Genomic DNA, 17,563 nt, shown 5'->3' with positions numbered 1-17,563 from the left:
CAATATTAGAATTTTTCATTTAAAGATCTTCAATTTAAAGATTTATTTATATGTAAGAAACATATGACCACAAAAGGTTGTAAATTAATTAAATGAATAGAGAAGTTAACATGAAAAAAATTTGTAAAATCACTATTAACACCATTATAGGAAGCAATAGATACTAATAGGAGGGACCTTTTACCCAGGAGTTAGTAATGGGGGTCATAGTCAAGGAACCCCAGTATTTTAGTTCCCCACAATCTTTTGAAAAACCAACTTTCACATATTGACTATCTACCTACTTATAGCCCTAAATAATAAATTTAGAATACGTTATTTCTAATTAGTCTAGCAAGTTCAAGACCTTCGGGAAGCATATGTGCGTATACTTAATATTTGACTGTAAACTTATTCGTTTACCTATACTTTTAATTCCGAAACCATATTATAATATTTATATGGTTAGAATCTGGAACTGTACCTTACTTTTCGCTACATTACACAAATATTTAAGAAAATTAAGTGTATTAGGAACTTATTTCAAAATCGTTTTATTTATGCTATGTATTACAAAGTTTGATGATTTTACTTACCCTTTGAAGAATCCACACAATATGTTATAAAAAATATTATTTATAATCTTCTGTCGTGGTTAGCATTTGATAAAATATCTTATATTAAAATACCAATATAGATAAATTAGATAGAAGATCTACGAATCGATAACATACAAGTTGACTTTTCAGTTAATTTACAATTTTTTATTTTATAGACTCTTTAAACAACTTTCACATATTCACATGAACGGAAATTAGTTTCCTCAATATTTTATAAAAATAAGAAAATAATAATAAAACGCATATAAATATCTATGACTTAATAAGTCTGAAGGAAGTAAAATCAACATTATCTTTGCCATAAAGTTGCAGTCATGCTTTGTATGTAGTGCATTTATCTATCTCATTCACTCGCTCTCTGTCTCTCCATCTCTTTCTGACAGTTTTTTTTTTCATGTCTCTAGTCCGTCTTCATTATATTCTCTTTGCCACTTGTTTAATAAATAATTGTCTATCGTTTAGTACATAAACATGCAAAGTTACGAGATATATAATTGTATGTATTACATATTTATGTATGTACATAGACCATAAGACCAACCACATACTGGGCTACTCTCTCTGTGTGTGTGCTGAACCCCCTTCAGCTACATCTTTGTCTTTGGACCCAGCCTAACGGCACATTAACAACCACATGCCTAAGCTATGCTATGTCTGCGATGCTCTCATCCACCATGAAGCCTATATATACATAGATCTATCTCTACCTACATATGTATGTACATACATCTGACCACATCATCAAATGCGAAATGCGAAATACGAAATGCAAAATGCAAAAGCGGCGTAATTGCCACCGCACAAGACCCAAAGCCGAAACCAATAAACCTGCACACGTCGATTAGTTGCACATGAATGTAACAGCAACAACAACAAGCAACATCACCAACAACCACAACAAAATTAAAGACGGGATTAGGTTGGACTACACTACTGGACTGAGGTGACCAGACAGCCACAGACATCGAGCCACTTAAATAAGACCCATCAGCCTTCAAAAGATTTTGTGTTTTGTTTAAAGCCATCAGTTTACCAAAGACATTCCTCATTTGGCAATGACGTAACATTGTAACTTAAAATGTTACGACAATCTATGTACATACCTATATATTTATTCCAAAAGATAAGATTCGAAAAAAAATACTTTAGAAAGACCCTAAAAATAACTACTTGGGTTTCAATTTTCCATAACATCTTTGATTGAATAATAATTTGAAAAAAAAAATCTTACAGACTGACAAAAGTTTATTACTGATAATTGAATTTCAATCTTTGTTTTTTGTAATCACTTTCATGTAACCCAACTAATGGGCATTTCATATATGATAATTAATTGTAAATAGATTACAAGTACCTATCATATTAAGGGCATTATGTCGTTTAGTATGAAATTTTGCAAGGGAGGAGGGTAACTTTGAGTTATTCAACTTGGCAGATCAAGTGTGTAATCAGTAGGCTCATATATGTATGTAGATAATGAAATGACAACTAGAACCCAATACTGATTATTAAGTGACACGTGTTAACCTTTTGATGTTTGTCACCCACTTGTAAGTGCAGTGAACTAGACGATATTTGTCTATTATAATCAGTGAAACAAAAATAAAGTTGCATTCACTAAATTTTCAGTTTTCCATAAGTAAAACCAAGAAAAAACTTACCAAAACATTCGTTTTATATAGTTATGGATTAATTTTAAGTTTAATATTTGATAAAAACCATCCCAAACATTTAATATTAACAATTTTAAAAGCATTTCAAATTATATTCTCTCAATATGTATAAATATTCTTTTTGTAATTGATTGATAAATAATTGATAAAACCATCGAAAAATTGTAATATAAACAATTTGTAATTATATTGCTATTCTTACGCGCTTTAAATGTCAACAAAGTAAATTTTTTGTGTGAAACAATTGAAGTAGTTAAATATTTAAACAAAAACATTTTAATTATATTAATATCACATTATATTTATTATGTGGTCTTTTGGAGAATCCAGTTTGCATCCATTAACATTTCATTAACCATGCGATTGTTGTAAAATTAAATATTTGCTATTTTTATACACTTTTAATTAACTAAGAACAATAAAAAAAATTTGAATTTACGACTAAAATCACTTTCCTTTTACGTTTTGCGGAACAAGAGACTCCCTTAAATTCTCTTGGTTTCAATATATGTAAACATACATATTTCATAATATTGCCAAATATATATATTTCACATATTTATGAAATGTGAACAATAAATGCCAATGCATAATTTTTACTGTTTAGTGATAAATATTTTAATTTTTCTTTGCTTTGATGACAAAGCCAAAAATCTTTTCGCACTTACTCATCAATAAAAAATTCCGAAAATTTTTGCATAAATTTTGATTAAGAAATTCAAGTGAATTAATGAAGAGCATTCGAAGAAATGGAGACTAATCGTCAGATTAGATGTATTTATTTCATCAGAATTATAAATTGTTATATCAAATAATAGTGAAAAGCATTTGCTTTCGCATTTGCTGTAATCTTTAAGTAAAAATGATTAAATTATTTTGCCAGTCAGTCTGCTGGTGTTTATAGTAACAACAATTTGCCATTGAAACAAAGATAGTATGAGTCAGTTATGGCCATAAAATGTTGTCTGATAACAGATTCCAAATATTTGCCTAGTCCAACGAACAAAAAAAAACCCAATCCAATCAAAATCACCAATATATTTGCCATCGTCACATTCCACCGCCCAATGAACTAAAGGCGGCCATGAATTTTGCATTTTCTTCGGTTTTCTGAGTATTTTTAGCTAGTTTAGCCAGGCACTGGCACTGGCACTGGCACTGCCACAGGTCTGTGATTCATCAAAAAGAGCGGCGACAGCTGACAGGGCGACAGCTCCACGCATAGAAATGAAGTACCCATACAAAACTAGATAGACAATAGGCCATAATAATAATGCTATATGCCGGCTGGCGATGATGAAGATGGCAGAGAGTTTTCAAGGGGGCAAACACCTGAGACAATGCTTGGGAATTATCGCGTCGTAGTATGCATTAGTAAAACGTAGCCAGTAACCAGTTGACAAAAAGGCAACGAACGGCCATTTGGTCGATTATAGGAATCCAAAGTTTTCCTTAAGCGATAACAGATGAGACGTGTAGAATACTCTTTGTTAGGGTGTGTATGCCTGTGCATGAAGCAAAATTAAATTAAAATGCTGTCTGTCAAAATTTGATAAGATTTGTTTTATGTAAATCTATTAGGGATTTACACATACCTACATACAAAGTATATTTGTACATACAAATATTCATATACTTATGAACATCTAATTACAATTTGTCTGCAGATTGCCAAGTTTTTGTTTTTGGTAATTCGTTTTGTTTGTTAATACTTTTATACATACTTGTTCAAGGTCAAGTCTTAAGTCATCGATAATATATATTTACCCACATACAGACAAATTTTCTAAAATTGGGAGATTCGATAAACTAATTTATGGGCATGTATGTACAATAAGTTGTCCCCTGAGAGCAATTTTTGAAAAGCTTAGAACTTTTTCTTTGATTTATTGATTTAGACATGTTAACAAAATTAAAATGCCAAAAATGGAAACCCTATTCTTATAGGAAAATAGTCTATCATGATAAGAACTTTATCCAAAATTTCTATTGAATGTTCTAATTAATTAATCTAGATCTTAAAATATTTTATAGACAAACTTTTTTTGGGACCTTTTTATTTTATTATAATATAATTATAATAATTTTTTATAAAATAAAAATAGTCATATACAGCTTGTCTATAGAATGTTTAAGATCTAGATTATATAATTATAACATTAATTAGAAATTAATTATAACTCACGTAATTTCATTGAGCAAAAAGAGTTCTAAATTATAAAAAATGGTAATGCGCCAATAGTTTTTTGAATCACTGTATAAGCTCAATTAGATTTTTCACTTCAAAATTAGTTAAAAATATTTAACCACTTCTTTAATAAATTTCTCCAATGCTCTAGAAATTGTATACTTGATATTTAATAAGAAGAAGAAAATACTAGTCAAAGCAAGTGACCAAGTGAACAATCAAGTGAATAAGTGATCAAAAAATGAACAAGTATGTTGTAGAAGGTTAAGACTATAAGCTAATTGTAAAGTAAATGGAAAAAATTCACATATAATACTGAATTTAGCATACATTTACTAGGTACATTATATACCTAATGTACATACATATGCTTGTATGTATGTACATATATGTATGTATAAGTACATATTTGTATATCAACGATCGGGTCGATTTGTTTTTTCAAAATTCATATTCATATTTCTTCTCCTACTTCAAGTACATAACATACATACATACATATGTACATATGTTTGTACATAGGTTCTTTAAAGGGAAGCTAAATATGTATGTATGTACATTTGTATGTACAGTTCCCAACAATTTTCAGATCATTCAACTTAGTTTTTTGATAGTTCGCCTATAGAACAAAAAAAAAAAGCTTTTGGCATAGCAACCCCCGAAACGGCAAAATAAATACATTGTATTGTGGATCGTTGAATATGTGCCCTGTCATGCTGATCAAAAACACAAACAAACTCACATGAGCATACAGAGATGAAACAAACTTACATGTGTACATACATATGTATGTGTGTATGTTTGTATGTATGTTGAATGTAGAACATATGCACAACTATTTGCAACTTTTTTGGCTTGCTGCCTTCGTTATGCCTTCGCTCTGATGGTTTGCCAACATTATGACAAAGTTATGATACTCTTTCCGCGAAAGCAAATGTACATAAAAACAAAACCAAAAAAAAACTGAAGCATTTAGAACAATACATGCACACGTCTTTGTGTACTGTGTATGAATCAGTCACACCACACGCCTCTCTTTTGCTCTACCGCCCATTCGCACACACCCGCACCATTACCATCACCTCCAACCCCATTCCCATTTTCACCGATTACGACGACGACGTCGCCGCGCATAACGTTTGAAGATGACGCGCAAGTCGTTTGTCGTTGTCGCTGCCAGACGTAGTGGCTCTGGGTTTTGCTTGAGTGTGGGTGCTATGGATAGTCAGTCATGTGGCATGATGAGGGGGTGTCGAGGAGAGAGAGAGTTGGAAAGAGCTCAGTACTAACAAAAAGGTGCGCCGACAGCGACATTGAACAAGCCAACGAACGGCAAGAGACAACCGACCGACCGTACTGCTATTTCTGATAACGTTGTTGTCATCATCGTCATCATTATTATTATCATTATCATTATCGTTACCATTATCATCATCGGCATTGTCATCGTCATCATCCTCATCATCATCACTGGTTGCGTCGAGGCAATTTTAATTTATGCACAACACACGCACGCTCAAAGAGCACAAACACAACACAACACAATCAAACTTGGTTGCTTCTCGGATGCTTCGTCTCTCAATTTGTGAATGCGCGATTGTACGAGCGTTACGTTATATTTTCTGCCCTACTCCCACCGGGTATATCAATTTGTGTATATGTCTTCAAAAATAAAAAAGAAGAAGAAAAACTGTGGAAAAAAAGGATTAAAGGATTGCGATCGTCATCTTAACTATAAGCTAGCAAGTATATTATGTTATAATAGGCTTAATGTGATCTCTACAAATGACGAGCAGGATGGCACACATCCCTCAAATTCATTTTTGATACTAAACACCAGTTAAAAAACGTATATTTTGTATTCAAATTTTTATGAGATTAAGAATTGTTTTAACGATAGACATTGATTGAGTTTCATGAACCGAAGAAGGCTTACCACAACTTTGAAATCAACTTGATCAGACTGCGTACCTCGTATAAGAAACTTTACAGATTCGAAATTTGTCACAACAAGGTATAAAATTAACTGAGCTTTCAGTGTTTTAAGCTCGAAAAGTTTAAGAACTTTTTAAAATTGAGTATTGTCAAAATGGCCATTGTCATAATTTAGTTCTGCTTATCGATACGTGAAATGTCTCCAAAGTATCTAAATACATTTATGAATTTTTTTGTCAAAATAACTTTTCGGAACGATATAAAAACTCAAATGATGAACACATTTACAAAACAAACAATTTTACAAAGCATTTATTCAATTTAATATCTGTGCACATATAAAAGTTTACTAATAATCTATTTTAAAGGGTATTTCAAGCTTTGACTTTGTGTGGGCTGCTTTGTGCAGCTCTCGCTCACTTATGTAAACGTTGCTCACAAATGGTTCTCTCTCTCTGTCTCTCTCGTTACAGCAGCACTAACGATCGGCAACGACATCGGCGAGGGCGCTGCTGCTGCTGCACTTTTTTTTTTTTTTGACAGTTGACAACGAGAAACTGAGAGGTTCGGTCGCGGGACGCGCTCTGAACAGTAGTTAAATTAAATACGACGACAAAGCGTCAATGTTGCTGCCGTTGTTGTCGTCCGTCTTTTCGCCCCCCCGCTATAGTCGTGTTTAGGTATTATTTTGTTTTGTTTATTTTTTGTGTGGTTGTTTGAATGTGATTATGAACGAGGCATACAAACTGGCCGAAATGCAACGCACCAATATCGAGTTTGAACGTCAACGTCATTTGGCCAATTGGCTGGTTAAGAGTAGTCCGCACATGGCTGCAGCGGCAGCAGCTGGCTCAACAACAACGACATCTCAAACAACAACAACAACATTAGTGACAACAGCAACAACAACAACATCAGCATTAGCAGGAGCAACAAATATTACCGGATCAACAGGAGGAGGTGGCGGAGGAGTGGTGGTAGGAAATACACCTAGCAACAGCGCTGCAGCTGCATGTAACGGTAAGTGAGTGAAAGAGTATGAGGGAAGGTCGTACGCAAAGCTAGGCACGCGCGCCCAAAAACGGAGAGCAAGAGAGCGCAACCGAGCGAGCGTGTGAGAGAGAAAGATGAAATAGTTTACTCATTGACGATTTGCTTGTGCTTTTTATACCATTTATCGAGAGGGTGGAATGTTATATTAAAGTCACCCAAAATGTATATAATAGGCAGAAGGACGAACTTACAAAAACTTGTAGCGTATACATAATCAGTATCTTTAGCCTAGTTGATCTAGCCAAGTCCGTATGAATGTGTAGTTTTTACGTTTATGTATTCTGGGGCAGATTTGGCTACTCCTTTCGGCCCTGTGATTTAAAAAAAAAAATACTTCTACATTGACACTACAATATTTATATTAAAATTAATCTCTATCTACCAAATTTGATCAATATCGGATAAAAAATATTGAAGTTTTTCGCCGGAGTGTCGGCTCCAGAGTGTAAAGTGAGTGAGATAGCCTATGCTTACTATGTAGCATGTGACAAGGACAAGGATATTCAAAGATTTGCTTTATTTTCATTTGGTGCATGGTGTAACCACGTCGACTAGACGAAATATTTTATTGCCCCGTTGCCTAGACGCGCGCGCCTCGCTTCGCGTAATTTCACACGAAACGTGACGATGACAATGACAACACACAGACACACCTCCCCCGAATATAACGCGCCCGACCCCCTTTTCTCCTACCTTATCGGGACATAACCATCATCAAGCAGCAACCCCTCTGCTGCAATTGATATTTCACAAAAGATAAGCGCAATTTCACAAAACGTTTAGAGCGAACGCTCTTTTGCAGCTACTCCGCGATTTCTCTCCATATGTGTATATATATACACATATACATATATATGTATATATATATGTATGTACTTTTTAAAAAAAATTAAGCCAAATGTGCGCAATTAAAGTGAGTAATACGGTGCCGTCCACCAGCCAACCAATCAACTGGCAGGCAGCGCCGCACAAATCGACACACAATGGGCTCCAATCGCACAATGAGCCATCAAAAATCGCAATATTTATTTTTAATTGCATAAAGTTCAATGAAAAAGTTAAATGATTTTTGTGTTCTCTCTGGCAGTTGATTTGATTTTTTTTTTGTTATTATTTAGCTGTCCGATAATTGCTTTTTGTATTAACCCCTTCTGTATGAGGAGGGCGCAGAATGTCGAGGGGTCGTTGGGGTCTTATCTTGTCGCAATCAATTGGGTAACTGGTAACTGGAAAGAGGAAGCAACAGTCAGTTAGTTAATCAGTTCAATCAGCTACATTTTGGAAGCTATTTTCTATTCAAAGGGACCCACAAAATAATCATTATCAAGTGGGATTGTAAAAAAAAAAAAATATTTGCACGTTGATTTCGCAAAACCTGGAAAATGAAACATTGATTGGATGCCATTAGCATTTATTAAAATTAGTCAGTTTTTATTTTGAGAAATAGTTAATTAAAGTTGGTTAAAAAATGTTAGCAAACAAATTTAATAAATTAACAAAAATTAATTAAAGTTTACCCATCAATAGTAATAGAATGGCGCCTTTAATTAGCATATAAAATACAAGTTTTAAGTTCTTTCCGTGAAATCAAGCAGTGATTTTTAATATATTGATTTTGTGAACAGCTGACTAAAAGCATTAGCATCATATGTTAGCGAACAGCTGACTTAAACTTATTGCAAACAGCTGATGCCTTGAGCTTACAGCTGTTTAAATCAGCTGAAACTGTGGGTTGCAATCAGCTGGCTAGAACAAAGCTAAAAATCATTCTTTATAGATATATTTTTTAATAATATATTTAGAATTTAATATTAAATTTGCATTTAACCTGCCAAATTTTTGTGAATCGGTTCGTCCCACTGTGTGTCATCGGACTGACGTTGACGCTGACGCCGACTCACCGACTGAAGTTGAGTGTGTTGACTGAAAATTAGCTGCGCTTAGCAACAGTTCTTAAACTGAACTAAACTACTTGGTATTGTGCCGCCTTGCCTTTACTTTATGCCACGCCGAACAACGCAAAATTCGCAAAGTTCGATGGATGTGCCATGTATGTATGTGGGTTTTTCCCACTGCAGCCGACAGAGATGTCGACGTCAACGCCGACGTCAATTAGATTCATATATATTTTTATGCGATTACCTCACTAATGCATACAATGTACTAATACATACTTCTCCTCCACCCTGCTGTTGGTTTCTCTTGCAGTTGGTGCAACAGCAGCAGCGGCGGCGGGTACAGCCCATCATGGTCATGTTGCTGTGGAGGGGCGCAAACCAAAATTGCGACGTTTCAACTCCCACGACACTAGCTCCAATATGTTCTCGGTGGCTGATTTTGAGAATGCTCGACTGGCGCGTCGCAATGAGATCGAATTGAAGCAACGTTTGGCTCGACGCCTGCGTAATAGTGCCAATGGTAGCTATGGCCTTGGTGCAGGAGGTGGAGCCGGTTCCTCTTGTGGTGGTGGTGGTGGTGGTGCTGCTGGTTATTTGTCTGGCTACTCTTGGCTAAATGGCAGTGGCGATTACTCTACGGGGGATAGCAAAACCTCCAAGGGTAGCAGTGAGGTAAGTATCTACTTTCTGTATTAGATTTAATGTGTAATTGATATTAATATTTTTTTGTTTTTGGCTGCAGGATCCACTGCCTGCTGATATATTTCTTGAGCGTTACTCATTGCCCAGGGTTGTACGTATACAGTATATTAGAAAGAGTTCCAATGAAACTCTACAGTCCAGCTCATCGAATGGCTCCTCAACAGCGACAGCTGCCTCAAGTAGCAATAGTTCATCGACAGGCTTAAAGAATACAGCCAACTCAGTTGATCCCACTGGTACCAATTCATCCTCAAGTGCTGGGAGTGGCAATAATAATAATAATAATCATAATAGTAATGGTGGCCCTCCGCCCACACATGATGAGTTATTTCTGCTCTATAGGCTTGTACGCCAAAGACACATCTATCATGGACATAATGCTAAAACGCAGGCCTCACAGCGTAAAAAAACGGTGCTAATACCTCAAGAATTTCCAGGTGAGTAATACAATGACTAAACTATATACTTAAGTAAATACGTCATGCTTAATTAAAGTGACCATGCGTCTCGGATTGCCGGATTTGTAAAGCCTTTGCTTATGGTGGAATTTAATCTTTCGAATCTAATCTCTGTAATGAATATTTACAAACTTTCATTAGACAAGAAGAATTTTAATACTTTAATGGAAATAGATATTGCCAAAAAGTATAAGTAAACTAGAAATTAGCCATGAAATGTTATAAACTGATTAAGAGATAAAGAAGAGTTTAATGTAATTGCCAAGACATTCCAGGATGATGTCGCTCTCAAATAGTTATCCTACATGTAATAGTTAATGCGGAAGGGTTGAGATCTTTTCAACTTTTTAAGTATTGTGTAACAAAATGACTCTCCCTGCTAGTTAAAACCGAAAAAAAAAACAAAAAAGTTATTAATTGCATTTAGCGGCAATATTCAAAGACCAGCTCGATTAGATACGATCGTTAGTCGTTAGCATATTGAAAGTATTCTCATGACAAATGCATTTACTACACAAATTATCATATATAATCTAGTCGCGTCGTAACTAACTAAATTAGTTTCTCTATATGTATATGCAAGTGTATTTAGGACTCGGTAATAGATGATGATGAGTGACATGAGGTTTGCCACCAAATGACTCGCTTATGTACATCTCCCACTCAATTTTTGCGCTTTTGTAATTTGCGTGACACAGTCAACACAAAACACATATACGGTTCAACAATGAAAAGTAATCGCAACTATTGCTCATCTCCCTAACCCATTATGCAACAGACAATATGAAGTTTTTCGAAGAGGGGTGGTGGTGGGTGGTAGATTGGACCCAGTTGGCCCACTGCAGTCATTGGTGGTGACTTCTTTCCCTGCGGGCGGCAGCTGTTGGCCTGGCCTGGCCTGGCCTGGGCATTGTTTTAAACCAACCGCCACGCCATGTGACTTTTCACAGCCATTTGGCAAGGCGCAAAGTAAACCAATGTGTGCAAATATTATGCAAGGTTTCACATTTTTATTTAATAGCCCAGACAGACAGACAGACAGCCAGCCAGCCATCCAGCCAGGCTGACATCAAAAGGGTATTTTAGTTTCCATTGCTAAATGTAATGGCAACTAAAAAATTTATGAAAATTGATTTCATTTTAGTCCTTAACTATTGCAAATAAATACATTCACTTTCAACTTATTTCATTTAAAAATTATATTTATTTTATTATTGTGCAAAAATGGTTTTGATATTTTAAAATTAATCTAATTTAAGCAAGCCTAAACAAAATGAAGTAAGTAAGTCGTCTCGCCGACTTAGGTATACCATACACCAGTAAAGCAAATATTTAAAATTTATTAAAAAAAAGCATTTTCACATGCTTTTTACAAGCACATCTTAGTATCTCGCTCACTCAATCATACGAGCACCCTAGCGCCCCCACCAGCTGACGGCCAACTTCGGCCTTATGGAAAAACGTTTATATGCATAACTCGACTATTTTTTGTCCGATTTTGATCAAATTTGGTATTTTGCTAGATATTAGTATTAAATTTAAGTGTGCCAAATTTGATTGCATAAGGTAAAAAAATACGGGAGATAATCAAGTTTTTCAAATTACGGGGGCGGAAAAGGGCGTGGCAAAATTTTTACACATACAAAATGTGTGCATTTACTAGGCGAATATACATACCAAATATGGTGTCTCTAGCTGGAATAGTTTTGGAGATAAACGCTTTTTTTAAATTGCGGGGGCGGAAAGGGGCGTGGCAAAAATTTGAAATAAACTTGATCACTCTACATACTACACGAGTCTACATACCAAATTTGGTGGCTCTAGCTCTTACAGTCTCCGAGATCTAGGTGTTCATACGGACAGACGGACGGACGGACAGACGGACGGACAGACGGACATGGCTAGATCGACTCGGTTGTTGATCCTGATCAAGAATATATATACTTTGTGGGGTCGGAGATGCTTCCTTCTGCCTGTTACATACATTTTGGCGACTTTAATATACCATTTCACCCTATGGGTGTATGGTATAAAAACTAGAGTAAAATATTTTCTTTTGTGAGTTTTTTTTTTCAAACACTACAATTAAATTTTGTAGTTTTTTCTTACCACAATTTTTAGTTTTGAAATTAAAAGCGAACATTATTTCAAAATTTTTAAAAATTATTTTTTCACTTTTTATCGTGAAAATAATTATTGTTGTCAAGTCAAGAAATATATGTATGTAAGTAGTGATACATACATATGTATATAAGAATCTAAATTTGATAAGCATAAAAAAAAACTATTTCTGATAAATATTAATAAATAAAAATAAGAATGAAATCTGAGATTTTTAAGTTATATATTTTTAAGTTATATATATAAAATGGTAATCTATAGAAGCCAATTTGTGTAATATGTAAAGCGTTTTCTACATTATTCTTGTTCAGATAACGTTTCGTATCCTATAAAATGTATATATCTACATATGTTCTGGGCCAAAGTCAACAACCGAGTCTATTAGGTTCTAGACCTAGATAGGGTAAAGCTAGGGTAAAGCTATACAAATTCAAGAATGAGATGTAAGAATCAGTATAAACGTAAATTGAGTCTATTTAATTTTGTTGTATGATTTAATTAAAAATATTTGAAATACTAATATTTCTTATTAATATGTATCGGTCAACCAAATAACATAAAAATCAAATAACAAATAGCCAAGTTATACGTATAAACATTTGAGAATAGGTTAGACTTTTGCTCTTTTGAGCAGAATTGCCCGTCGAGGGCGGTAATGTGCCTAAACGATTAGGGGATTTGCATAATGTTGATGAAATTGCATTCTATTTAAAATAGTTGTTTTTCTTGGTGCATTGTCTGTCAAAATCATCACGACAACTAGTTTTCTTCATTTTATATTTGACTTAAAATCGTTGTCAGAGCTAAAATGAAAGAATAAAACAAAACTACCAAATATATATCTCAAATTCTTTAGGAGATCAGATGTCAAAGATAATGAAAGACCAACATTTTTGTAAAGGACATCTTTATAGCTCTCCTGCTAGCTATGGCATCACCGACTTATTTCTTTAATTTCCATTTGACACTTAAAAATCTTTTTTATTGTTTACTTTTGCAATCTCATAACGATAAAGTGGGCTGCCATGACGTCAAAGCTGAGATTGTTATGTTAGTATGAAAGCGCTAGGAAGATTGTAGAGTTTATTGTTTATTTTCAGTTATTTACAGTAAAATAAAATGAATAAATTTTCTTTTCAAATATGACTTCAACTGTTTTGATATACATATTTATAGTCGCCATTAGATTAACAACTTTTAAAATATATCTTTATCCTTCTCATTTGCAGGCTACTTTTCGATGTTGAATGAAAAGGGTCTGCCCATGGCGACGCAATACAACTCCCTGATGCAATTGGTGCGTGAACGAGTCTATAAATTTGCCTCGGTTGATAATATGCCAGCCTTTACGGAATCCTCGCCCAGCAATGCCAGTAGTCCCATACATGAAGGTTGCCTGCCAGTCATCAAAGGACGTCCGCAGTATGTGAAAACTACAGCACGTGGTGGACAAGTTTTTCGCCTGCTCGCCGTATTCGAAGATGGCAAACAGGAACACCAACAACAATCCGGAGGTGGCAATGTATTGTCATCGTCGGGTGGTGGATCAGCAGCTGCAAATGGATCAAAACCTCATGGCCATATTGGAAGAGAGAAGGAAAAGGGTAGATATGCCCAATTGCTGAACGAGAATCGTCAAGTTATGTACGTACCGCTGTCCACCAAAGGCAAGTTCTATGAAATTGAGCCGGGGATACCACAATTGCTGCAGAAGCTAAGCGATGTCCAAAGGAAATTGAATCCCGAGTGTGTTTATCGTTTGGGAGCTTTAGTCTCTGCGGCAAAACAATTGCCGTTGACTTTGCGCTACATATCTGGACCACAAGGTGCCGATATACCCGAACAGCTTTGTATTAGTCAAGTGAGCAAAGAGGACGTCATTATCGGTTGTCCCATTGAAGATGCCGAGAGTCAGAATCCATTGCAGCTGAGGAAGATCTATCTGAATCGTGATATGCAATTGCTGAGAAGCTATTTGGGTTTCGATTCCGAACAAAGGATGCTAGCGAATGCAAATGTCCAGAATATGCTCAAATTCTGTCAATTTAATTGTGATCAATTTTTGAAATTGGTTGAAATTGAGCTAATGCAAAGATCTGAACGTTCCGGCAGTAAGAGCAGAGAAGGTTTAAGAATTTTAAAGCCTTTGCATTTCCCGAAATTACTGCGCCGAGAAAAGAGTACCATGGCTGCTCATGAGAAAGAGGATTCGATTATATTTCTTAGTAAATCGGATCTAGAGCATATGGAGGCCAAAGAGGCTGCCGCCGCAGCTGCAGCGGCAACTGCATCAAGCGGAGATGCTAGCTCTAATCGCATTTCGGAACGTATGAAGGTCTTTCAATCGACGAAGAAGAAATGGTTTCGCAAGCAACAACATAATCATCAACAACAACAACAACAGCAGCAGGATAAGCCACAGTCTGAATTGGATCTAGATGAGCAGGCAAAACGTATGAGCATGGAGCGTTATACGGACATGTCTAAATTATTGCAGGAAAGATTTGGTTCTGTTGCGGGAGAGACAAATGAACGAGATGCAGATACTGTCTCTTTAAATAGCGGTGTTGATGGCACTGGAGGAGCCTCCGATACAGAAACCACCACGATTACCACAACATTGGAACCCAAATCCTTGGATACTCTATTGCAAAAGTCCATGTCGTTGCAGGATATTGAACTTTTGAATGGTCAACGCAAAGCCACACGTCCGGATCTGCTGAGCGATGCAATTAGCGAGGCCGGCACCGAACTGGAGGATTTGGAGAATCAAACACCACCACCTCAATCGTTTATCACCGAAAAGCTGTACAATGAGTTTCATGTAAAGACCCGTCAATATAGCAAATCCTCATCAAGTCTCCATCAAATGAGGCACTTTTCGTTGCCCCAGAAATTGCAACTTCACGAAGAAGATGAACGCGAAAAACGTTCGATGAGCCGCTTTAAGGCTCAGCAGCAATCGATGGGTAAAGTACCCATCACCGGTCGTCGGGCAGCTGGTGGAGTAAGTTTGCTAGGTGGCGGCGGTCTATCAGCGGCATCGGCGGCCTCTGCTCTATTATCACCAACGGTTCTACCCTCACCCACATCGCTGGTGGAAGATGATCTACCCTATTCAAGTGTACGTGACTCTCTGGTCATATCGAGTGATAATAGTCTACATCATGAGGATTATTCCAATCAAAATGGCGGAACATCGTCGCTACCAGCTAGCGCCGTGGTGGACTATACCAAGGAGAATATTTATGCGGAAATTTGTCCACCACACCACACCTTCTCGGGAGCCACTCTGGTCACACGCATACAGGAAGCTGATGCGGATGATGATGACGGAGATTATGCATCGCTCAGGTATCCAGTGGCAGGAGCCAGCAATGGACCACAATCGGTTAGTCGCATTGAGATTAATGGAGCACAAGCCAACAATAGCGCCATTAGCTATCATACTGTTTATTTGGGTGAAGAACCATTAGGCGAGAGGCATGCGGCCCATATTACAACCGTGGAATTGGCCGGTGAGGATAACATTTACAATACGCTCAAATGATGACTCATGTGATTCCGGCGACGTAAATTAGCCGGCGGAAAAGGGCTGTTTTAGTAACAAACAAACACACACACACATTCACACACTCACACAAACACACATAATAGTATGATTAGCGCAAGTTTTTTGGGGCCCCCCAAAAAGGGAGCAAGCAAGAGGATAAATAACTTTTTTTTTCCAATATTAAGTCAGAATCAATGAATTATAACATTTGCAAATCTTCAATGCTAGTATAAGATCATTAATGCATCTCCCTTTCAAAAGTATTATATTGAACTATATGAATTTTTTTTGTTTTAAATTTTCTCTTTTTAATACGCAAAAGTATTGACATGAAATTAATGAAAGGAAAAAAATACCATTTGAGTTTACAATGGCAAATTGTTATGGCAATTGCAATCATATCAATCCCAATTCATTTCTAGTTCTTGTTGCCACCCAATTATATATATAAGAGTCTATATATTATATATCATGCATTAAGTCCGTAAATAATTTTATGTTCCCATTTCGGATGCAACTCTATTTAGTAAGATTACAATAAACTCTCTAAACAAAAATATCTCAGATAAGGAACATTAAATAAATTTTTTTTGTTAAATGCTTCAAAAATGAATTGAAATTTCTTTTAAATTTGTTAATTCAAAATAATTTATACTAAAATGTTAAGTGTCACATGTGTGATTGGAATAATTTCAAAATCTTTTGTTCAATAGTTTAAATTCATAAAAGTGTGAAACCTTTGTAGACAGAATTATGAAAAAACTTCAAATATTAGTCTTAAAGCAATAATATATAGTATATATGTATGACCTTTGTTCATTCGGAAAGCTCCCATTCTCTTGCTGCTTGCTTGTTTGCCCCTTTGCCCCTCCCTTAGAGCAATCATCACACCCAAATAAAAATACAAACAATAAACAAACATTAAGGCGAAACTGCACAAAAACAGAATACACAAAAATAATTCACAAACTATATACACATGCATATACCATACATGCATATACCATACATGCATATATATATACATATATCTACAGATATAGATATATGTATATGTATGTATCTGGATTTTTTGTTAATTGATAAGAAAAGCGAAACGCAATTTATTTTTACACGCGAACAAACATTTGTATTGCAATTTGAAATAGAATTTTAATCTGATATAAGAGGAAAAAGAAAAAGAAGCAAAAGATGAAGAATGTGAAGGCGAAAAACCAATTCAATAACAAATATAAATCTCTGTCATTAATAAATAGACATATTACATATACATACATATATATATATATATTATATAGAAATACATTTGTAGCTTGTAGTGTTTAGCATATGGAACAATTTTTGTAAATGAGAGAGGAGACGTCCGCGTGGGCGACGAAAAAC

The 17,563-nt window shown here is 35.5% G+C and overlaps 1 protein-coding gene across 2 annotated transcripts in view; it reads left to right on the top strand.

Annotated features, from left to right (window-relative positions):
• Positions 1-17,099, top strand: part of LOC6641823 — a 50,318-nt gene extending 33,219 nt beyond the window's left edge. The window contains exons 3-6 of one of the 2 annotated variants that reach the window (XM_023176031.2): positions 6,869-7,415; positions 9,657-10,018; positions 10,089-10,485; positions 13,857-17,099. In XM_023176031.2, the coding sequence (XP_023031799.1) occupies positions 7,124-7,415; positions 9,657-10,018; positions 10,089-10,485; positions 13,857-16,177 (3,372 nt within the window). In that variant the 5' untranslated portion in view covers positions 6,869-7,123 and the 3' untranslated portion in view covers positions 16,178-17,099. Of the gene's footprint in view, positions 1-6,868; positions 7,416-9,470; positions 9,499-9,656; positions 10,019-10,088; positions 10,486-13,856 lie in introns of those variants that run through there. The other variant, XM_047010848.1, reaches the window with a different exon arrangement.
• The last annotated feature ends 464 nt before the right edge of the window (positions 17,100-17,563 follow it).

The sequence above is a fragment of the Drosophila willistoni genome (assembly GCF_018902025.1).
Source record: "Drosophila willistoni isolate 14030-0811.24 chromosome 2R unlocalized genomic scaffold, UCI_dwil_1.1 Seg167, whole genome shotgun sequence".
NCBI classification, from domain to species: Eukaryota; Metazoa; Arthropoda; class Insecta; order Diptera; family Drosophilidae; genus Drosophila; species Drosophila willistoni.
The sequence above is the reverse complement of the archived record's forward strand: the minus strand, read 5'-3'. Positions and strand labels throughout refer to the sequence as shown.